The sequence below is a fragment of the Panthera tigris genome, chromosome A3, assembly GCF_018350195.1.
Source record: "Panthera tigris isolate Pti1 chromosome A3, P.tigris_Pti1_mat1.1, whole genome shotgun sequence".
Classification (NCBI taxonomy): Eukaryota; Metazoa; Chordata; class Mammalia; order Carnivora; family Felidae; genus Panthera; species Panthera tigris.
The window spans coordinates 60,876,055-60,898,793 of record NC_056662.1 but is presented as its reverse complement, the minus strand read 5'-3'; the positions used below and the strand labels follow the sequence as shown (position 1 = coordinate 60,898,793).

The following is a 22,739-nucleotide window of genomic DNA, read 5'->3' as shown; positions in this document are numbered from 1 at the left end:
GAACAAAGATCATAGAGTATGTATGTTATTTGTGTGCTACTGTGTGTTTTTGAAGAAAATATTCCTACTTTTATTTATGAACAGAATACTTCTGGAAGGACACAAATCATCATAAGAATTGCCTCTGGGAAGTACTGGGTAGGAGGGAAAAGAAGAGGGAGGGAGACTTAAGTTTATGCTTTTTAAAACATGTGCATGTATTATCTTTCCAGACAAAAAATTTAACTTTTGTCCTTAACCCGGTGGTCTGATAGGTCAGCATTAAAAGAAATAAACAAAGGAGAAAATAAAGGAGGAAATTACTGAAGACTGCCTAGAATTCCCAAACTCTGGCACTGGGCAGGACTTCCAAGGTCAGGCTCCCTGTGGCCATACTCCTGCTGCACCCTGACTGTGGTCCATTCCTTCCTTCCAGTGTTTCTCTAAAAAGGCTCTTCTCCTCACAACTTGGGTTTCTTTCACAAGACTGCCCTTAGCATGATGCCATACCATCCACCCTACTCCACCCTCAGCCATCAGGTTTCCACTAACTGTCAGCTGACTGTTTAGTTTTCAACAACGCCTTCAAGTATAAATTGCTGTACACTCTGATCCAATTAAATCCAGGCCCCTATGTAGGGCCAGTCTTTGTGGATTGTTCCCATCCAGCAAGGCTCTTATTAGCTCTCTTTCCCTGGTTCTCTCTGACTAAAAGAAATGACCACATTACAGATGCTCAGAGTAGACACCTGTATGACCTCCAGGTGGCCAGGTCCAAAAGCATCTCAATACAGACCTAATGTTCAGGAGGGACGCAAGAGGCTAAAGGCATAGATTCTGGCACGTGGATGTTGCTGAGACCCTGTAAATGGCAAAGGTCACCCACCCAGTAAGAGACTGTGGAAGGCAGCAGAAGGCAGCAGAAGACAGATTATCAGTGAGAATCAACAATGAAATAGCGGGTGGAGAAAGAAAGAGGAACCAGCAAATGAACCTTTGATCGGAAACTCTGGTTGGGTCAAGATAATAAAAGTATGTACTAAAACATGAGAATACAACTTGGAGGACGTTGGTAATTGTAACCCTAAAGCTGCTTAACATCTGACAAGAGTTTAAAATTACTTTAGGATTAAGTCCAGACAAGTCAAAAACAATTTACCAGTTTAAAGTAGGAGGTATTACCTATTCTGAAATAACCATCTTCTAATCGTTTGTCTTTGGTTTCTTTGCTTATTTCCAAACCTTCACTCTAAAACAGAACAAAAACATTAATTTTACAAATGATTACTTCTATTTAAAACAGAGCTAATTTAGCTTAATAAATAGAAAAGTGGCATTTGTGGCACAGTTATCTTTAGAAAAGGGAAAATGTCATGAGTCTTGAACTTTAAAAAGCCTAACAATACAAGTATTCTTTTAACTATCTGAATTTCTATATACTAGTGGCTAAAAAATTTTAATTTTAATAAATTTTAAATTTAAACCAATTTAATAGGGCACTATTTTTTATTAAAAATACATGGAACTGTGTTAACGCAAAAGAAATCTAAGCACTCCTTAAAAACCAATAAATTAATTTTATGTATTAATCAACAGGCATTAAAACCACATCGTATTTTGGGACTCAAAATATAAACATTAGAGTAAAATGAGGATTCATTTATTTTCCTGGTAGGAACTTCCAAGTTATTTTCCAACAGGAAACAAAATGAAGGCTCTTTCTATGAATAAGGCAAATAGGACAATATATTAATGTTGCTTGCCACTGAGGTCCTGCAATCATGAAAATTTTCCCTCATCTTCTAATCAAGAATAACCTCAAGATAAGTCTACTACTGATCTTAGTTCTTAGGAAAAATCAGGGGGAAAATAGGCATACCTTAAGAGGCAAAACTTCCACAGTTGTGTTTAGGAGAATATCTCCTGGATGTTCTTGGTTGCCACTATGGAACAAATAACTGAAAATACAAACGTAAAAATAAAAATATGAGTCAGAGTAGACTTTACGAAGATTTAAGAAGATGCTCTTACCTCTGAGTAAGCTTTATCAACAGGACTCTGACTACAAAGCTGACAGCACCAGAACTTGGTGCAAGGGCACATTATTATGTACTCCGAATAGTTGCTGGAAGGTTCAAAACTTAAAGACTCAACCTTTCGGTGATGTGCTAATTCCTTTCTTTAGAAGGGTCGTGTGTATTGCTTAACATAATAATGTATTTAACAGATTTTTTTTTTAAAGGACAGTTTTATGTTGCTGTTTATACTCCTTTACATACATAAACCTCTCAAGAAGAATAATCAAAGCTGCAGCACCTATATAATACTACTGTATCTTGCATCAGAGAAAACGTTCACCAGGACAGCCATGATCCATGGTAAGTTCAAAGACTAGCTTTATCCAATACAAATAGTAGCCTGTAAGCAAATTAACCAATTCTAAATATCTGAATAATTCCACTTATCAGTATGAACAAACATTTGAATAATGACTATGGTAAATCTAAAATCCTCTCTGGGTATGAGAATAATATCCTCAGGTTCTGATATCCTGAAAATTAATGTGGATATGTAAGTATGGGTGGGGGGTGGTAAAAACCAGACAGGGCATACAAAGCATATCTAAATCTAAATCTAAATCTAAATCTAAATCTAAATCTAAAACTTAAGTTTAGCTAAGTTAAATGGTTACAAGTTTATACTTAGAGTCAGAAAGACCTGGATCCAAATTCTAGGACTCTCACTTAATAGAATTTTCACCTTTAGAAAGTTATATTAGCCTTCTGAGCCTGAGTTTCCTCTATACAGTGCAGAGAGTCCTACATAGCTCACATGACTATAGCAAGGAGTTGATGAGAGGCTGACAAAGTGCTTTGCATATTAAAAATACCCAGCAGGGAACAGTTACAGTCTGGCTATGATATAGTATGTTATTTGTGGGCAAAAAATCACCTGCGATGAAACATGATTTTCAAATGTTACACAGGGCAGGGCACCCTCTAAGATTAGCTCCCTCTAAGCTACAACAAAAAATAATTCCAACATTTCCAGATAAGAGACACTCTTTTTTTTTAAAGGCATCTTTGATTTGGAATGCTGCTTCCTATAGCTATGGACCACTCATTATTTCACCTATAGGTACAACAATATGGGACTGGGGAAGCCACTTCTAAGAAAAGAGGGATGGACAGAACTTACAGTTTAGATAGACTGATTCAGAGGTGTTCACTATGTGATAGCTTATAGTGAAAAACTCAATACCATCTGCAACGTTTAACATTAGAAGAAGTAAATGATGGTACAGCCAGACAATGGGATACTGTGCAAGCATTAAAATGTTTACGAATCACTTATGACAGGATAATTGCAAATATAAGACACAAATAATATACAGATCATGATGGTTTTCAAAGTAAAAAGTGCACAGAATTACCAAGAAAAAATGTGCCAAAAGGTCACAATGGTGGTGTTGAGGCTGTGTTTTTCTCATTTTTCATATTTTAAAATTTTTACATAATCAAAACATATGTTATATAGTCAGAAAATACTGTTCCTAACACTTCATTTATGTACTGACAAATACAACTTCTGCTTCTCCCCTTCTCAGCAAACAAGTTATTATGCAAGTTGAAAAGTGATTCCTTTTCTCTATTCTAGGAAGGGTGGGTCTCTCCAAGAACTCCAAGAAAATTCATATGTACTCTGATTTTAAAAGAATTGTGTTTTACTATCGGGGCACCTGGGTGGCTCAGTAGGTTAAGCGTCCGACTTCAGCTCAGGTCATGATCTCGCGGCTTGTGAGTTTGAGACCTGCATTGAGCTCTGTGCTGACAGCTCAGGGCCTGGAGCCTGCTTCAGATTCTGTGTCTCCCTCTCTCTGCCCCTTCCCAGCTCACATTCTGTCTCTCTCTCTCTCTCTCAAAATTAAACATTAAAAATTAAAAATAAAATTACGTTTTACTATAAATGTATTCTCAATAGGGGCAAGTAAATACTACTTTACAGAGGTTTACTGAAAATTTATTTGTTATGAAATGTGACCTCCAGGGGCACCTGGGTGGCTCAGGTGGTTAAGCGTCCGACTTCGGCCCAGATCACCATTCCGCAGTTCATGGGTTTGAGCTCCACATCGGGCTCCGTGCTGACAGCTCAGAGCCTGGAGCCTGCTTCAGATTCTGTGTCTCCCTCTCTCTCTGCCCCTGCCCTGCTCGTGCTCTCTCTCTCTCTTCCTCTCTGTCTCTCAAAAATAAATAAACGTTAAAAAAAAATAAAAGAAATGTGATGTCCCATATGAGTTCTTTAGCAGATTCTTTGCTGGCACTATTTTAATTTGCTAAAAACAAACCAACAGATATGGTTTAAGACTACTCTTCTTTATGAGATGAAAGAAAATTGTTTCTAATTCTATGATGACTCTGCTTTAAAATTTTTTGAGTACAGTCGAAATACAATGTTACATTAGTTTCTGGTGTACAACATAGTGATCCAACCTCTCTATGTTATATGCTGTGCTCACCACAAATGTAGCTACCACTTGTCACCACACCGTATCACAATATTACAGTATCGCAGACTATATTTCTAATGCTGTGCATTTTATTCCAGTGACTTATTCATTCCATAACTAGAAGCCTGTATCTCCTACTCTCCTTCACCATTTTGCCTATCCCCCACCTTCTCTCCTCTGGCAACTGGTTTGTTTTCTGTATTTAAAGGTTTGATTCTTTTTGTTTATTTGTGGGTTTTTGTTTGTTTCCTTCAGATTCCACTTATGAGTGGAATTAAATGGTGTTTGTTTTTCTCAGTCCAACTTATTTCACTTAGCATAATAACCCTCTAGGTCCATCCATGTTGTCACTAATAAGATCTCATTCTTTATGTGGGTATGTAATGTTATTTGTGTATATATATACACCACATTTTCCTTATTCATTTGTCTACTGATGGAAACTTGGGTTGTTTCCATATCTTGGCTATTGTAAATAATGCTGCAAACAGAGGGGTGCCTTTATCTTTTCGAGTTAGCGTTTTCCTTTTCTTTGGGCAAATACCCAGCAGTGGCATTATTGGATCATACTGTATTTCTATTTTTAATTTTGGGGGTAACCCCCATACTGTTTTCCACAGTGGCTGCACCAGTCAGCATTCCCTCCAACAGTGCACAAGAGTTCCTTTTTCTCCACATCCTCATCAACACTTGTTATTTCTTGTCATTTTGCTTTTAGCCATTCTAACTGGTATCAGGTGATATCCCATTGTTTTGACTTGCATTTCCCTGATGATTACTGATGTGAGTTTCTTTACGTGCATCTGCTGGGTATCTGTACATCATCTGTATGTAATAGGAAAATGTCTATTCAGATCCTCCGTGTATTTTTTCATCAAATTGTTTATTTTTTTGGTGGTGAGTTATAGAAGTTCTATATGTATTTTAGATATTAAAACCTCATCAGATATTTATGACTCTTTTAAGTATGGTAAACACTACCTCAAAGTACTAAGTATCACACTATATACTATGAAAATGAACATTAACTAACAACAAAAATATTATATGCTCATACATGCGAAGAATTACTCAGAAATATTTTCCCAGTGATAGTCCATTGCCAGATACAGTTTTATACATTTAAATTCCTCTTTAGAATCAGTTTAGAGTAACAAAATAAAATTAATAACATTATAACTATGCACTGTTTCTGACCACCTTAAATAGAATTATCCTAGATGATTTTTGGCGGGTTCTAAAAACTGGATGGCCCTCATGTGAGAACATGTAACATAACTACAGAATTAGTTTTAGGGGATTACATTTAAATGTATCATAGACTATCTAGAGAACACACCCAAAGCTGAGGAGAGGTAGAAGGAATCATCACTATTAAAAAACAGGGAGAAAAGAGTCCTAAATTTTGCGAAATGAACATAAATTCTGAAAAACACAAAAGGGTTACCATGGTCGTCTAAAAGTAATCCAGCATCTGACTGACCAGGGATAGTCACAGTCTGTCAAATTTATCATTTCAGCCAAACTGCTAGGTAACTGACTAGCTCTCAGTTAAATCCTAAGGGATAGCCAATAATAAGGACATGAAAACTAACTTTATATTTTGAGAGTTCCACATAAAAGTAATTTTAAAAAACTATACTAAATAAATGTTCAGAAATACCAACAGAATTTAATAAACACACTAAAGGCTGATATTATATCTGAAAACAACACATCCATTTGATTACTGAATTGTAGGAAATATATTTTATAACCTAACATTTGAGACTCACTACCTCCTCACAGCTATTATACACACAAAAAAGCCATCATAAATCACACATCTTAAGACATGTAAAACTATAAGACCAAATAGATTTTAACAGTCACCAACCTTTCTACATTGACTGGCTTATCAAATTTGAATAAGATGTAGTCTCCGGCTATTGGGGTTATAGCCCAGAAGAAATCTTCCCCCATGTAAGTTTTCTCCAGTGTATGTCCTTGGTACACCTTCAAAGAAGTAGATATCTCTGCAGGTGGGTTTACATGGATCTTAAGAAGTAATGGTTTCATGTAATCTTTATCCTAGGAGGAGAGACATGTATGCTATTAAACAACTTATAGATTATTTATACTTAAGAAGAACAATAACTGTATGTGCATGCGAAACAAACTATATGTGCATGAGAAAAATAAAATTAAATCACCAACCGTGAGTTTCTGAATTTTTCCTGATAGAGAAGAATGCAGACCAACATGTTGGAAAAGGGAAGGTCTGAAGCGAATTCGTAGATTGGCTTTCTGTCTATCACAATGTTTCTAAATAATAATAATAAAAAAAAAAAGTGTCACAATGCAAAGTGAAATCTTGTCCTCATCAGAAAAACCAGAAGCCCTTTTAAAGAATATTGCAAAGAAAGAGGAGCCTGGGTGGCTCAGTCAGTTAAGCGTCCAACTTTGGCTCAGGTCATGATCTCATGGTTCATGGGTTCAAGCCCCATGTCGGGCTCTGTGCTGACAGCTCAGAGACTGGAGCCTGCTTCAGATTCTGTGTCTCTCTCTCTCTCTGCCTCTCCCCCTGCTCGCGCTCTGTCTCTCTCTCAAAACTAATTAACATTTAAAAAAAAGAAATAAAAGAATATTGAAAAGAAAATCCAACTTCATCTCATAATTCCAAGTCATATTTTTTAAGGGTCCTCTTTAAGATATTAATAGGTTTGCTACCTACTTGATAAACGGATATGATATGGAAATTTAAAATAAGTACATCTAAGAGAAGAGTTAAGGATTTAATTCTAACCATATTTCAAGATATATCAATGTAGATTTGACTTTTTTTTTAAGTTTATTTATTTTGAGAGAGAGAGAGCAAGCAGGGGAAGGGCAGAGAGAGGGGGAGAGACAGAATCTCAAGCAGACTCTGCGCTGCCAGTATGGAGCCTGAAATGGGGCTCAATCCCACCAAACCATGAGATCATGACCTGAGCCAAAACCAAGAGCTGGACAAAAGGCCTGCAATAATTTACTGGGTATTAAAATGCTGCATTTTTCTCAAAAGGTTTTACTTCATTACTATTACTACTAACACTAGAACAGAGGTAATATAACATTTTACAAAATATAAAACAGAGGTAATATAAAATTTTACAAAAATTCAACTACTCAAGTGAAAAGGAGAGAGAAGGGTTGAGGATAGGAGAAGAGCAAGGGGTAGAAGGAGGGAAGGTGTGGGACAGAGAGGAAGAAGAAAAGAACAGTGCCTGAGACTGAGCCCACTTGTGCCTGAACAAAGTGGGTTAATAAACCTGTGAAAGAATGTGTGAATGCTCTGTGGGGTTTCCCAAACCACTGTCAGAGAGATATTGTGCTGGAGGCCAGCAAGTTTGCGGTGACAGTTTCCCTGACATTCTAGAGGAAGCAACTGAAGAATTATGGGCCACAGAAAAACATGGCCTAAGAAGGAGTGACAGAATAGATAAAATTCTCCACAGGGCTGTGTGCTAAAATTTATAGATGATTTTAATTTTTACTATTGGAGATTTTCACCTCACAGGCTCATTTTAGAACCTAACCATATATTAGATAAAACTGCACAGGACCAATTAAATGCAAGTATACTGCAGAAGTATAAAGATCATATGATTTTATTTGTGTCCTACAATACAAATTCCTGTGAAGTACAAAGAAAATACAGGTCAGGACTTACATCATAAAAACAAATTGTTCAAACCAATTTATATGTAATCACTGTTGGAAAGCAGATACTTTGCTATTTGGCTATACTCTATGATTTGCTCTAAAAAAGTGATTAAAGAGAGAGAGAGAGAGAGAGAGAGAGAGAGAGAGAGAGAATGGCTTATAAACACAAGACAGTGTCCTAAAAACTCACTGGCAGGTAGGATGATTAAACTATTTTAGAGAATATAATACAGTCATGAAGTCAAATTAAATGTTTGTTAGAATGAATGCTAAGTCATCCTTATGAAGACACATGCCCATAATAAATATTTCCTGTTATTACATGTCAAAATTGACTTATTTCTAAGAATGTGTATTCACATTTTATTTATGGTTACAGCAAATAAATAAAAATTTATTTTTTTTCCAGTGGTACAATTCAAATTGGACAAAGAAAACATATCTAATTACTTTTTACAATAAGATCTCTATGGAAATAACATATTTGAATAATCAAAGCAAAAATCATTCAGTTACTTACCTACCATAATCCCAAAGGTCAGCATATTAATATGAACACTGGTTTCTTGCAAGTAATACACTAAAAGGTACTTTTTTTCCTTGCTATTGTTTTGGTATAAAATATTACTTCTATTTTATTCCTTATTTACAGATGTAGTGGGGTCTGATTCTGTCCCCCAAGTGTTTGAAAAAGGAACAATGACACAGAGTATGAAGAAAGCTGAAACAATACCCCTGGGACAGCTATGAGACCATCTATAGCCAACAGTAACCAAATAACAAAGCCTAAAGACACTAACATTTATCAGCAATTTAAAGAAGGGTGGACTTCACTGATTTACAGGATTTTCCACTGTTATTTAAAAATCCCTCTAATTTAGGAACTTTTTGTCAGTTCAAGAAAGCAAGCAAGCACTTCAAATGTTAAGTGAAAACACTTCATTCAGCTCTTTAACTGTTCATTTATAAAATCTGGCTCCCTGCAAGTCCCTTTCACAGGATACAGAAAAGAAGCCTCTTCCACAGTTAGAAGGCGGGAGAGGGACAGTAAAGTGTCCCTCCAACTGAGAAAGCACAGAATTTTATTCAAGGTAACTGACGTCGGGGAGGAACTGACTGGGATGATGATCCAACTGTGCAGTTTTTCTCTGCAAAGTCTAGACCTTAGTCCACAGATTTTACTGTGAGAGGACACATTGGAGTGAGCAAGGGCCATGTAGGGAGGTCAACGGGTGTACATGCACTAATTGACAGCTAACCTTTAAGTAGATCTTGTGGTACCACCTGTGCATGAGGAAGGGGAAAGACTGTATTATCTCTAAGAGATACATGCGAAGCCAAAACAAGCCTCTCGTCAGCCCAGCCTTAGCTGGCACTTCTAACCTATGTTTACTAATCACCATGGGGCCTTGAACATGTAGCCCCAAGAGAGGTGATAGAGTGAACGTGAACACAATGATGGGCCAAAGATGGAGGCCGTGTGGTCAGCACTCCTACATCCACCCTCATAAGAAATTAACTTACTGCATCTTTCTCAGGGTTGCAGACTTTTACCCAGAGTATGTGGTCCAAGAGCCAATCAATGGGTTTCTCCTTATAGAACATAAATATGAATTCCACAATCAGAGTGAGGTCTGGTGCTTGAAACATTTTACCTGAAAAAAACATTCTCAGTCAATAGCTTTCATAAAGAAACCAAGCAACAAAATGGCTTAAATAAATGAAATCTATACAACAAATAAAGCTTGTGCTCTCAAATACAAATCATTATGAATAATTTCCCTATTTGTCTTATCAAAAGCAAACAAACTTGCTTTAGCTAAACATTTCTGGGTTGTCACACAACTACGAAACTCCTGACTTTCTCCATCACAAAATCTATCATACAACTACTGGCTCAAGAAGCAAGTCAGAGATTTTTCCTTTGTGTCTTATTAACATTCTTCCCATTAGAAAAAAAGGAACTTTAGGATCCTTTAGGTTTAGGTAAGAAAAACAAACAAACAAAACATTTAACCTAATAAATAAATGCAAAAAACAAGGCATTCCAATTCTGCCTTCACTGAAACCTTCACAAAGATGTTTCTAACTCTTAAGTTTTGAGATAAATGATCAACAAGGTCAAAGGCCTAGCCTCTAATATTTAAAGTACTACAAGAAGTGAAATTTTATCCTGTTTCTTAAAACCTGTAAACTTCCTGAAATTCTTCAACTTTAAACATATTCTAATTGTATAATTTATGAACTTTAGTGAGAAAAAATTTTTCAATGAGAACCTTGTCTATGAAAGTAACAAATGATTATGAATGAATCACTGTCAAGTACTACATCAAATACTAGGTATTCATACTAGAAAATATTTAGTGTGGCATTCTTTTTAAAAGAACCCCAATGCTGCAAGAGCACTGGGCCATAAACAGGGAGCTGGAGGTGTGAGAGAAGAAATCAGACATGCTCAGGACCATGGCTGGCTTTACGTGTGTACACAAGAAGCCAGAGGGGCTGCCTGGAGAACTCCACAGCAAATATTACAACCTTAAAAGTACCCAAATACTATTTTGGGTTGATTTTCATCACTTTATACATGGAAGTTTACCTAAATTAAATTTCCTCACAAGCAATCTATTTCCAGAGAAAAAAAAGACAGTTTGAAGGTAAAAGAAATTAGTTTACGATTCCAAAAGTCACAGTTATTTCTGAAAAGTAGATAAATCTGACACTTTTCTTACCAATGAAGCCCAGCTGGGAGAATTCTAGTATCATCCATTCCTCAGAAGAAAGTTGAAGTGCAAAATTTTTTATAGTGTTAAAGTAATTCTGTTTGACAATAATATCATCTTCAAGCTAAAGAAAGTTGATCAGATTAATAAATCAAAGAGATGGAAAGGTTTAAAGGACATTCTTTATTATAAGAAAACTCAAGCATACTTTTAAACACAAATCAAGAAAACAATGGCCAAAAATGATGAAAATGTAAAAATAAATTTTATTAAAAGAAAACGAGGAAAATAAAATGGAAGAGGCACACACAGCAAGTCACCTAAACCACTCCATTACTATGGGAGATCACAGCACCACTCCACAAATTACTCTTTTCTGGTCCTTTCTGAGCACCCAACATGACTTCACACTATCCTTTTTTACTTTTCAAAGGAGAAGAATTTTTGTGAGCCTTTAATTTTTTTTTTAAATTTTTATATAATACTTGTTCGAGGTCAAAGAAAAAGCCAGCAGCTTTCCTTCTCTGCCCTCCACCCTGCTAGTTGAGGTAACCAATGTTAAAAGTTGGGTGTGCATCTATTTGCTACCTCTTATATGGACACACAGCACAAAAAGGTCCACACACACTTGCCCATCCACATGTACGTTTTTATAATAAGGGATCATATTATCAAACTGTCTTTTGTCTCTTAATATATCATGAATATCTTTCCAGGTTGATATTTACTAAATGCATAATATTCCATGTTATAAATGTGAAACAATTCATTCAACTCTTTCCTGATCATAGACACACATCTAGCTTATTTCTCATTTTTTGCCAATGCAAACAATGATGTAATAAATTTGCTTATATTTACATATTACTGCTTTTCATTTCTGTAGGATAGATTCCTGAAAGCTCGCTTCTTGTATTTTTTTTTAAATGTTTATTTATTTATTTTGAGAGAGAGAGAGAGAGAGAAAGAACACACAAGCGGGGTAGGAGCAGAGAGAGAGAGGGAGAGAGAATCTCAAACAGGCTCTTCACTAACAGCTTGGGGCTCGATCCCACAAACTGTTAGATCATGAACTGAGCCAAAATCCAGAGTTGGACACTTAACTGACCAGCCACCCAGGTGCCCCTCACTTTTTGTATTTTAAAAGTTATTTTCAAAATACTTAAGAAGCTGTAGCAATTCAGAGTGCCAGTTAATTCCGCACAGTTGGCCCATGTGTTATTCACACTTGGGATTTTTACCAATTCAACTGGGAGTTGACAAAGGATCAAGGATCACAAGCATATGCAAAGACTTCCTCCCCAGAATCTCCTCTCATAAAAATTTTAAGTCACAAGATGATTTTAATGACCTTGAAAATTTTTTTTTCCTTTTCTTAATGTCACATTATCACTTCCAGTTACCTGCCAAGCAATTTTCACTTATTTTAGTATTTATATTTTTCAGGTATTTAAGTCCTACAAGCTTTCTTCTTCCTATCTGTGAAGAAACAGTAGGAGTACTTGGAAAGACATGATAATGACTCACCAAATATTTATTGAGCTTCTATTGTGTTCCAGACACGATACTAAACCCAGGGAATAATACATCAGTGAACAGGCAAGGCATGTTTTATGCTTCAGGGAAGCTGGAGGGAAAACCAGACAAAGCACAGAGCTATACTGGCACCTAACCTTGCTTTCTGAAAAAAAGAGGTGCCTACACTCACATCTAAATACTATCTATAACCCAAGGAAAGATGATCCCTAACATTAGGCCATTCCAAATTATTCTAATAAGTAAATCCAAAAACAAGCTATTTAAATGCACAGAGATGTAGATGAAATAGTCAAATGCCTATTTGAAATTCAATACACTAATTTTGGTTACCATATACAAATTCACATTTTAAAAAAATTTTTTTTACGTTTATTTTTGAGAGACGGAGAGAGACAAAGCACAAGTGCGGAGGGGCAGAGAGAGAATAAGACACAGAATCCAAAGCAGGCTTCAGGCTCTGAGCTGTCGCCACAAAGCCCGAGGTGGGGCTCGAACTCACAAACTGTGAGATCATGACCTGAGCCGAAGTTGGACGCTTAGCCAACTGAGCCACCCAGGCGCCCCCATAAATTTACATTTTTACATTAAATTAGGAAAACTGCTTTGTTCCATTCTCACATCTTATCAAACAACTTCGCTTTTATTTCTGGGTTCTCTATTCTGTTCCATTGATCTATGTGTCTATTTCGGGGCTTATACCATGTTGTTTTGATTACTATAGCTTTGTAGTATATCTTAAAATCTAGGATTGTGTTACCTCCGGATTTGTTCTTCTTTCTTCAGATTGCTTTGGCTTTTCAGGGTATTTTGTATTTCAGTATAAATTTCAGTATTATTTGTTCTAGTTCTGAGAAAAATGCTGTTGGTATTTTGATAGGGATTGCACTGAATCTGTAGATTGCTTAGGTTGTATGGACATTTTAACAATATTAATTCTTCCATTCCATGAACATGGAATATCTATTTGTTTGTATTATCTTTAATTTCTTTTCTCACTGTCCTATAGTTTTTAGAGTACAGGTCTTTCACCTCCTTGGTTAAAGTTTATTCTTAGGTATTTTATTCTTTTTGGTGCAACTCTAAACAGGATTGTTTTCTTAATTTCTCTTCCTGCTACTTTGTTATTAGTGTATAGAAATGCAATATATTTCTATATATAAGCAACTTCACTTTAAAAAAAAAACTTCTTGGAAGGGCACCTGGATGGTTCAGTTGGTTAAGTGTCTGACTTTAGCTCAGGTCATGATCTCACTGTTCGTGAGTTCTAGTCCCATGTCAGGCTCTGGGCTGACAGCTCAGGGCCTGGAGCCTGCTTCAGATTCTGTGTCTCTTTCTCTCTCTGTCCCTCCTTCATTCACACTCTGTCTCTCAAAAATAAATAAACATTAAAAAAATTTAAAAAAAAATAAAAAAAACTTGGAGTACCTGGGTAGTTCAGTTGGTTAAGCATTGGACTCTTGGTTTCGGCTCAGGTCAAGCCTGCTTGGGATTCTCTCTCTCTCAATAAACTGACTCTGATACAATTTGATGACCTTATTACATTTCACCAGTTTTACATGCATTCAGGTTTGTGTATGTATTCGTGTATGTATTTAGTTCCATGTAGTTTTTGGGAGACAGTTCCATCGCGAGGATTCTTGTGCTACCGCTACCCTTTATATTCACAGCCACCTCCTTCCTTCCCCACTTCCAGCATCTGGTAACCAATAGTCTGTTCTCCATCTCTACAACTTTGTCATTTCAAGAATGCCACATGAATGGAATCATACAGTATGCAACCTTTTAAGATTCAATTTTAAAGTGCCCATAATTACCTGAGATCCCAGATGTGCTGTGTATCAATAGTTTGTTTCTTTTCATTATTTAGTATTCTGTGGTATAGATGTGACACAGTTTGTGTAACATTCACTGGCTGAAGAACATATGGGTTGTTTCTAGATTTGGGCTATTATGAAAAAAGCTGCTATAAGCCTTTATGTACAGGTTTTTTAGTGAACATATGTACTTCTCTGACATCAGTGTTTTGTCATGGCAAGAGCCATTCTTTAAAAAATCTTACATCTCAGGGAGCCTGGGGGGCTCAGCTGGTTAAGTTTTGGACTTCGGCTCAGGTCATGATCTCACAGTTTGTGAGTTTGAGCCCTGCATCAGGCTCTGCACTCATAGAATGGAGCCTTCTTCAGATTCTCTTGCTCTCTCTCTGCCTCTCCCCCACTCACTCTCTCTCTCAAAATAAACAAACATTTAAGAAAGTAAATAAAATCTTACATCTCATTAGTGATCACTAGTTTACAGAGGGAGGCTAAAAAACAAGATGCAAAATATTGTTTTTATAGTATGCAAATGCAGTATCAGAAAAAAATATATATATTATATTTTTGCTTAAAAATTTTAAAAGTATAAAAAGCAATAAAAAATTAATGGTGGTTACCCATGGGAGAGGGAGGAAACAGGGATAAAAGTGAGACTTCTGGGGCACCTGGGTAGCTCAGCTGGTTAAGCATCCAACTCTTGGTCTCGGCTCAGGTCATGATCTCACAGTTTGTAAGTTCAAGGCTCTGTACTGACAGTGTGGAGCCTGCTTGGGATTCTCTCTCTCTGTCCCTCCGAACTCATGCTCCTCACTTTCTCTCTCAAAATAAATAGAATAGAATAGAATAGAATAGAATAGAATAGAATAGAATAGAATAGAATAGAATAAATAAAATAAAATAAAATAAAAGTAAAGTAAAATTAAATTAAATTAAATTAAATTAAATAGATAAATAAATAAAGTGAGACTTCTGTGTATCTTATGTAAGTTATGATTTTGGAAAAATTTTTTTACAACTAAAAAGGATAAAAAATGCTAAAAACTGAATACAAAATGAAACAAACCAAATTTCATATCAATTTGGCAGCATGATCATACAGTATAAAGAATTATTTCCAGTTATTTTAAAACATAGTATTTTGACAATATATCCATATTGGTATAAATTCTAAGAAGGGGGGAAGCACAAAGAAAATTTAAATTGCATTCATCAGTCTAATAGTAGTGACAATGGTATCATTATTTTGTAAGTATTTCAGCTATACTATAGAATAATATTATTAGGATAATGTGATTAAAAACCAAGACTTTCAATGTAAAAGAAATACATGTATAAATTCAAAAAAGTCAAGTAAAAACCCCCAAATCTTCATTTGATTTGGGAACACTAATATGAGCTTGTAGATTTTTCTCCTGAAAAATACTCTTTCCCTTGCGAAAAGTTTAGCCTGGAAGCAAAGACACCATAATAGCAATAAGCATCTCGAGCACCTGGATTGGGGTCCTAAATACTATTTGCTTCTAAATGGAAAAGAGCTCCTTAGAGAAATGGCTGATTCTAGATCTCCCATAGAAAATGTGCAAATCTTGTGCCAGTCAGCAAAGAAATGATCTAAGATTACTAGACTTACATTGAAGGACTACAAGAGCCAATTTGAAGAGATTCCCACCAGCTTATGATGTACCAATGTAAGCATCAATATGAATAGTGACTGCAAGGTCTGAGACAAATCAAATATATTTAAAAATCCATGCGTTCATAACAATATTTTTTAAATGACCGCCACTGGTGATTTCTAGGATACCACCTTTGAAATTTAATGAAGAGAAAGAATAGGCATTTATTCTGCCTTTCCTTTGTGAACTATTTTTCAAGGTAACCAAAGAGTTGAGGAAAAGTTCTTTACAGATGAACTCAACTTATAAGAACATTACAAATTACACAATTAGAAAATTATCACTCGGCACCTCTAATGAAATAACTGATCTGGGGAAAAATAATCAAAGAATGTGGAAATCAGAGGAGTGGCTGCTGGGAAGCTTTATAAAGGACAGATGAGGCTGACACCACCAAGCCCACTGATTAGTGTCAGCATCAATACAAGTGGGTCAACTAGACATAATGTGCCTTGTTACGTGATACAGCAGGAATTACTCGGCGCCATCTAGGAAGTACCTGAATCACCCAACAAGTGTTCCAGAAGACATGGTCTTCAATTCCAAGTCGTCTGTGATACAGGACTTTATGAAAGTGTATGATTCTGTCACACGAAACTTCATTTCAAGCCAAAATGTAACATTAGCACGGGTGACATTTTTTCCACCTTTAGGAGTATGCCTGTGATGACCACAGAGTAACCTCTGGTTCTTTTGCTTTTTTTATTTATTTATTTTTTTCCAAATATTTATTTTTGAGAGAGAGATACAGCATGTGAGGGGGGAACAGAGAGACAGGGGGACAGAGGATCTGAAGCAGGCTCCATGCTTTCAGCAGCGAGCCCAACATTGGGCTCAAACTCACCAACTGCAAGATCATGACCTGAGTGGGAGTCAGATGCTTAACCAACTGAGCCACCCAGGTGCCCTACTGCCTTTTTTAAAAGCACTCTCTCAAAAACCTGGGTAGGACATACTCCAGCATATGCAACCATGAAGTCACACACCTAGCACTGCTAGGAATTTACCCAAGGGATACAGGAGTGCTGATGCATAGGGGCACTTGTACCCCAATGTTTATAGCAGCACTTTCAACAATAGCCAAATTATGGAAAGAGCCTAAATGTCCATCAACTGATGAATGGATAAAGAAATTATGGTTTATATACACAATGGAATACTACGTGGCAATGAGAAAGAATGAAATATGGCCTTTTGTAGCAATGTGGATGGAACTGGAGAGTGTTATGCTAAGTGAAATAAGTCATACAGAGAAAGACAGATACCAGTTTTCATTCTTACGTGGATCCTGAGAAACTTAACAGAAGACCATGGGGGAGGGGAAGGAAAAAAAAAAGGTTAGAGAGGGAGGGAGCCAAAATATAAGAGACTCTTAAAAACTGAGAACAAACTGAGGGTTGATGGGGGGTGGGAGGGAGTGGAGGGTGTGTGATGTGTATTGAGGAGGGCACCTGTTGGGATGAGCACTGGGTGTTGTATGGAAACCAATTTGACATAAATTTCATATTTAAAAAAAAAGAATAAAAAATAAATAAATACATTTCATGAAGTCATACACCTAGGATAATTATCAAGTCTGGATTGAATGTCTTTCCTTCCCCACATTAATTTTTCTCCAATTTTGCCAGGTGATTTCTATCCTTCACAAACATTCAAAACTAGTATGAAACTGAAGACTTTTCAGGCTAATGTGTTTTCCCCACCAGTACTTTTTTTTCTTTAAGCTTATTTTATTTATTTTGGGAGAGAGGGAAAGGGAGAATGTGCCTGCATGCACAGGGGAGGGGAAGAGGGGGAGGAGGAGAGAGAATCCCAAGCAGGCTCAGCATTGTCAGCGCGGCTCCAACTCACAAACCATGAGATCATGATCTGAGCTGAAACTAAGAGTCAGATGCTTAACCGACTTACCCAGGTGCCCCTTCCCACCAATATTTTGCAAATTATAATGAACTCACTGAAAGAATTCTATGTAAAATGAAATTATGTCAAGAATTCAATGTAAAGCTATTCCCTCTTTTTGGAGGCATGATTTTTGGGAAAATTGGGTGGTAATTTCCGGAATGTTCACTGGATTCATCTGTGACACAACTGAAACGTTAGGAACAATCTAAGTGACCAACAGTAAGGTCATTATGATATCTGAATAATGATATTTCAATGAGATTAAAAATTATTCCAGTCTGTAATTACTGGCATGTAAAGATATCTATAATATGTTAAACAATAGTAAAACAGATTACAAGACAGTATGTACAGTATGATCTTGCTCTTGTGAAAGAGTTGTATTAAATGAGTTAATATGTGTAAAGTCTAAGTTGTAAAGAACAATGCATGACACATGGTGTAAGTGTGCAATGTTAGTTCACAGCTACTGTTGTTATAACACCATATATACATGCCCTGCTTAAAGTTTTCCTTATCCTCTTTCTTAACCACATCCTTTCCTTAATTTCCTAAATGCTTACTTTTCCTATACTCCACACCAAAAAAAGCTTTAAGATTCCATTCTTTCCTTAGAGAGAAATCTAAAATAAAATTTAAAAGCAATATAACTACACGTTTTAAAGTTCTCTCTATAAAGTTCTTGGTCATAGTGTAAATATATATTGGCCCTAGAACAAACAGCAAGCTTCCACTACAACAATAGGAGACATGTTTAATAAAATGTTTTGAAGTTATTATTTTGAAATTAAAGACTTCTCTAAGACATTTAAAGGAAATGTACTAATTTTAGGATACCATGTTTTTACACTCATAACTCTTGTATACTGTTACATACAATGCCATATTCTGACCCTATCATCATTTACATTTCCCAGCCTGAGAACCAAGGAAAAAGGTTCATCATGCACATTTGAACACAGGTGGCCCAAGATAAAATATCAAAGGAGACAAAGTCTGTCCTCAGTAAGTCGGCCTTCCCAGGTGATAGGAGGCTTTTCCTTCTTTCCTTCCCTCCCAAACCTATGCCAGCAGTTGCAAACCATTTATTTCCTTTCTGATTAAAGGACCCAGAGCCCCTTTTTTACCACTCCCATCAATCAAAGTGTACTTCCAGGGAAATATCTAATAAACTTTTTAACTAAAAAAAAATGACAGGCATAGTGTGCAGTATCTGCATATGAACAAGGAATAAAGACCTTTGGTTAAAGAAATGAAATTCCAATTGTAATGTCACTAAGGAGAAGGAGATTTAGAAGAAATAAGAGCTTCCTAGAATTATTTAAGTTGTTGCCTATCTGGCTAACTTAAAACCCACATCATAACAAACTTATTCTTATCTTCAATATAAATGTAAATGTACTGTAGCATGCAAAAAACAACAAAAACAAAAAACCTATCCTACTGTAAGACCACCAAAAAAAAAAAAAAAAAACCTGTAAAAAAATCCTTCTTTAAATTTTGCCAAGTAACTAAACCTTAGTTCTTTTTAACAGTAGAGAGAGGGAGAATGAGAGCAGAGATGGCGGGATGAGAGAAAAAGAGGTGAGTGACACACCCACTGTCACACCATTATCTGGAAAGCTAGTGTTGGGCTAAACTGGAGAATGGAAATGCAGAGCCCACATTATCAGTGACTATGACAGACTGTTCTGCTTTCTGATATATTATTATCAACATATACATCTTAGAGGGTTTACACTTTCCAAACTTCCTGTTTCAATGAACATATACTCTTGGTACTACTTCTTCAAAAGTGTGAAAAACATGAAAGGAAAACAAAAACCACACTTACCTGAATGTAATATATTCCCTTTTCCTGAGCATACATCATTAGAAAACAATAATCCAGGTTTTGCTTTGTTCTCCATCTGAAAAAAATTTTTTCAAAAATAAGTTAGGAATCAGACTCAAATTTAGCAAAATAAGATTAGGTGTAAATATTTTAGAGTACATATTGTATGTTGTGATATTTTATAATACACACACGTATATACACAGTATATAATATACATGTATGCAAATTATCTACCTATAGATACACAGATACAGGCACACACATACATACACATGTAGAGGAGCATGAAAGAGACTTCACTTTTCTCTAATGAAGCCTTTATCAAAACATATTCCCCAAAACACTAATCCTCAAGACATCCTGAGGAAAAATGAAGTCAAGTGTCAAGTAAATTTGGGAAGCACATATATTCTCCTTCTGGAGACATATTAATACATTAGAGGCATTGAAATAGTCAATACATTTGTTGGGAAAAACTTTTGGGGCGCCCAGGTAGCTCAGTCGGTTAAATGTCCAACTCTTGACTTAGGCTTGGGTCATGAACTGTGAGGTTCATAAGTTTGAGCCCTGCGCTGGGCTCTGTGCTGATAGCACGGAGTCTGCACTGGGCTCTGTGCTGATAGCACGGAGCCTGCTTAGTATCCTTTCTCTCTCCCTCTCTCTCTGCCCCTCCCCCACTGGTGTTGGCACTCTCTTTCTCTCTCAAAAGAAAAAAGAAAAAAACTTTTTAGTCCAATATTTTCCAAACTTTTTTGACCATAGGACCTTTTTTCAAATTTAACATTTTAATGTCTCTGGAAACTGGTGCTTCAAAAATTATACTTCGGGGATCACTGCTTTGGTGACCAGGGCTGTGCTTTGCATACAGGTGGAAATTAATAAATACTGTACTGAATGCTTAAAAACCCCAAAACATATTAAGGTTTACAATATTAAGTCCTTTCAGTGAATTCCTGGTAGCCTGCAGAAACAGACTAATGTTGAACAAGAAAAGTGGTTGTAAAAGCTAGTTAAAAAAAATAAAAGGTTTAAATAATAAGTAAACTTCTCCAGAATATACTTTATAAACTGTTTTGAATTTAATGAGATGACTTAAAATTTTTTACCAAATTCAACCCTAAATTTTTTAAAACTAAAATTATATTTATTGAGACAACCAACTATGTAAACACATCTTTCAGAAAAATTCACTCAAGAAACACAGTAAGTCTCTTCCCAAAACTGTATTTTTCCTTTTTTTCTGCCTATAGAAAATCCAAAACTAATGTCAATGTCTCTTAGATTACAATGTTTTTAATAACAACACATTGAAAGTTTTAAGTCCTTCAATTTGAGAGAGTCAGAGACAAATAAATCCAGTTGACTAAATACATTTATTACAATATAATTCTGCAGAACAGTATTATTGTTTTTATCACTTTCATTGAATCAGTTCTCATTTATTTTGCATACAAACATTTGATTTCTATATGAACTAGCTTCTGAATTGTATTGAAAATACTCTTAAGAAAAGTTATACCACAGAAAAGCAGTTATACAAGTTATTGAGCATACCAAATTCAACCTCTCATCAGAATTTCCAATAAAATAACCAAAATTCATTAGCTCTCACAAATTAGCTCAACCCTAAAATGTGGTACATTTCAATAAATAAGGATTACATTTATTATGTATCATACTCACAAGGGTGGGGGATCTTAACACAGGCTCACCTTACTCTTTCTTTAGAGTCTCCAAATGTCTCCTTTAAGTTTGTCAGGTCAGGATAATAGCTTTCAGGAGGTGATATTATTTCCACCAAACCAGAACTGATTTCTTTAGAAAATCTACCATGAGAAAGGATAGCTGAGTCATTTAAGTTCTGTGGGATTTTATTTATCTTAATGCTCAATTTACTGTGTTTAACATAAAACACATCAGTAACGTATACTGTAATGGTCACATCACAGTGTCTTCAGTGAAGTAGCTCATCATTGATTTTACTTGCCAGAAAATGCAAATTTTTCCAATAACAAAAGGGTTTTGGTGGGGTTTTTTTTTTTTGCTTTTTTTAAAAAATAATGCTTTAAAAACAGTGTAAAATGCTACTATCCTTAGAGAAGCATAGAAATCCTGGGCCAACTGCAGATATTATACTCCTAAAAAGTATCAGAATTTTTAAAAATCAAATCAAGGTATCACAGAAAATAGAGAATTGAAAAAAAAAAATAAACTATTGACTGTGTGTCTCTATATATGTATGCAAAAACCAGTTATTCAACTTTCAGAAAGGTTTAGTTGTGAGTTATAGATTATATGTCATTCTAAAGTAGTCATTTCTCAACTGGGGCCATCCTGTCCCCCAAGCAGACACTTAGCAATGTCTGGAGGGATGTGGTTGCCCTAACTGTGGGTACTACTACTGACATTTAGTGGGGAGACACCAGGGATGCTGCTAAATATCCTACAATGCATACAACATTCCTCACAATAAAGAATTATCAAGCCCAAAAGGTCAACAGTGCCAAGGTTGAGAAAATCTGTTCTAAGGTTTTTATAAGCAGCTTTACTAACTCAAATGTAATTTCTTTCACATTTGCATTCTCCCTTATTTAGTTTTTGCCAATCTGCACAAAATTCTTGTGCAGCTACCTGCCTTCGCACATATGTCCTTTGTGCTTAAATGTACCTTTTTCTGGGCTTGGTTTTCCTATACATTGAGGAAGAAGAGAACTGACAAAATCACAGCTTAAGCCCCAGAGACCTGTCCACGTGCTCTGTGGGAGGAGGGGCCAATAGTTACTGCCTTGTTCCTATATTTAAGGAGGCTATACTAAACTGTATTTATATAAAGGCTGCCAAGAAATCGAGCACTTGAGGGAAAAAAAAAAATCTAACAAATGCACAATTCTGAACTCTGCATATATTTTTAAAAATCTCTGGTTTCAGCATTTTGATGGACAAAGAAAGAGCCGCATTATTTTAAATCTAGAGTTGGCAAGTAATTGTTGCTTCTTTTTGTCTTTTTTAAGTAAAAGATACATTTTTGGGGCAAAAACATAAAACTCAGTGAAGAAACCCTTATCAAGACTAGTTTTATGA

The 22,739-nt window shown here is 35.9% G+C and overlaps 1 protein-coding gene across 4 annotated transcripts in view; it reads right to left on the bottom strand.

The window, feature by feature from the left end:
* The window catches only part of MGAT4A (alpha-1,3-mannosyl-glycoprotein 4-beta-N-acetylglucosaminyltransferase A), a 115,303-nt gene that overhangs the window by 5,720 nt on the left and 86,844 nt on the right, over positions 1–22,739 (bottom strand). For 3 of the 4 annotated variants that reach the window (XM_042981221.1, XM_042981220.1, XM_042981222.1), the window contains exons 7-14: positions 21,371–21,484; positions 19,656–19,731; positions 10,900–11,014; positions 9,695–9,825; positions 6,683–6,790; positions 6,363–6,556; positions 1,859–1,937; positions 1,162–1,228 (exon numbers count right to left, since the gene is read on the bottom strand). In XM_042981221.1, coding sequence (XP_042837155.1) covers positions 1,162–1,228; positions 1,859–1,937; positions 6,363–6,556; positions 6,683–6,790; positions 9,695–9,825; positions 10,900–11,014; positions 19,656–19,731; positions 21,371–21,484 — 884 coding nt within the window. Of the gene's footprint in view, positions 1–1,138; positions 1,229–1,858; positions 1,938–6,362; positions 6,557–6,682; positions 6,791–9,694; positions 9,826–10,899; positions 11,015–19,655; positions 19,732–21,370; positions 21,485–22,739 lie in introns of all 4 variants that reach the window. The other variant, XR_006215661.1, reaches the window with a different exon arrangement.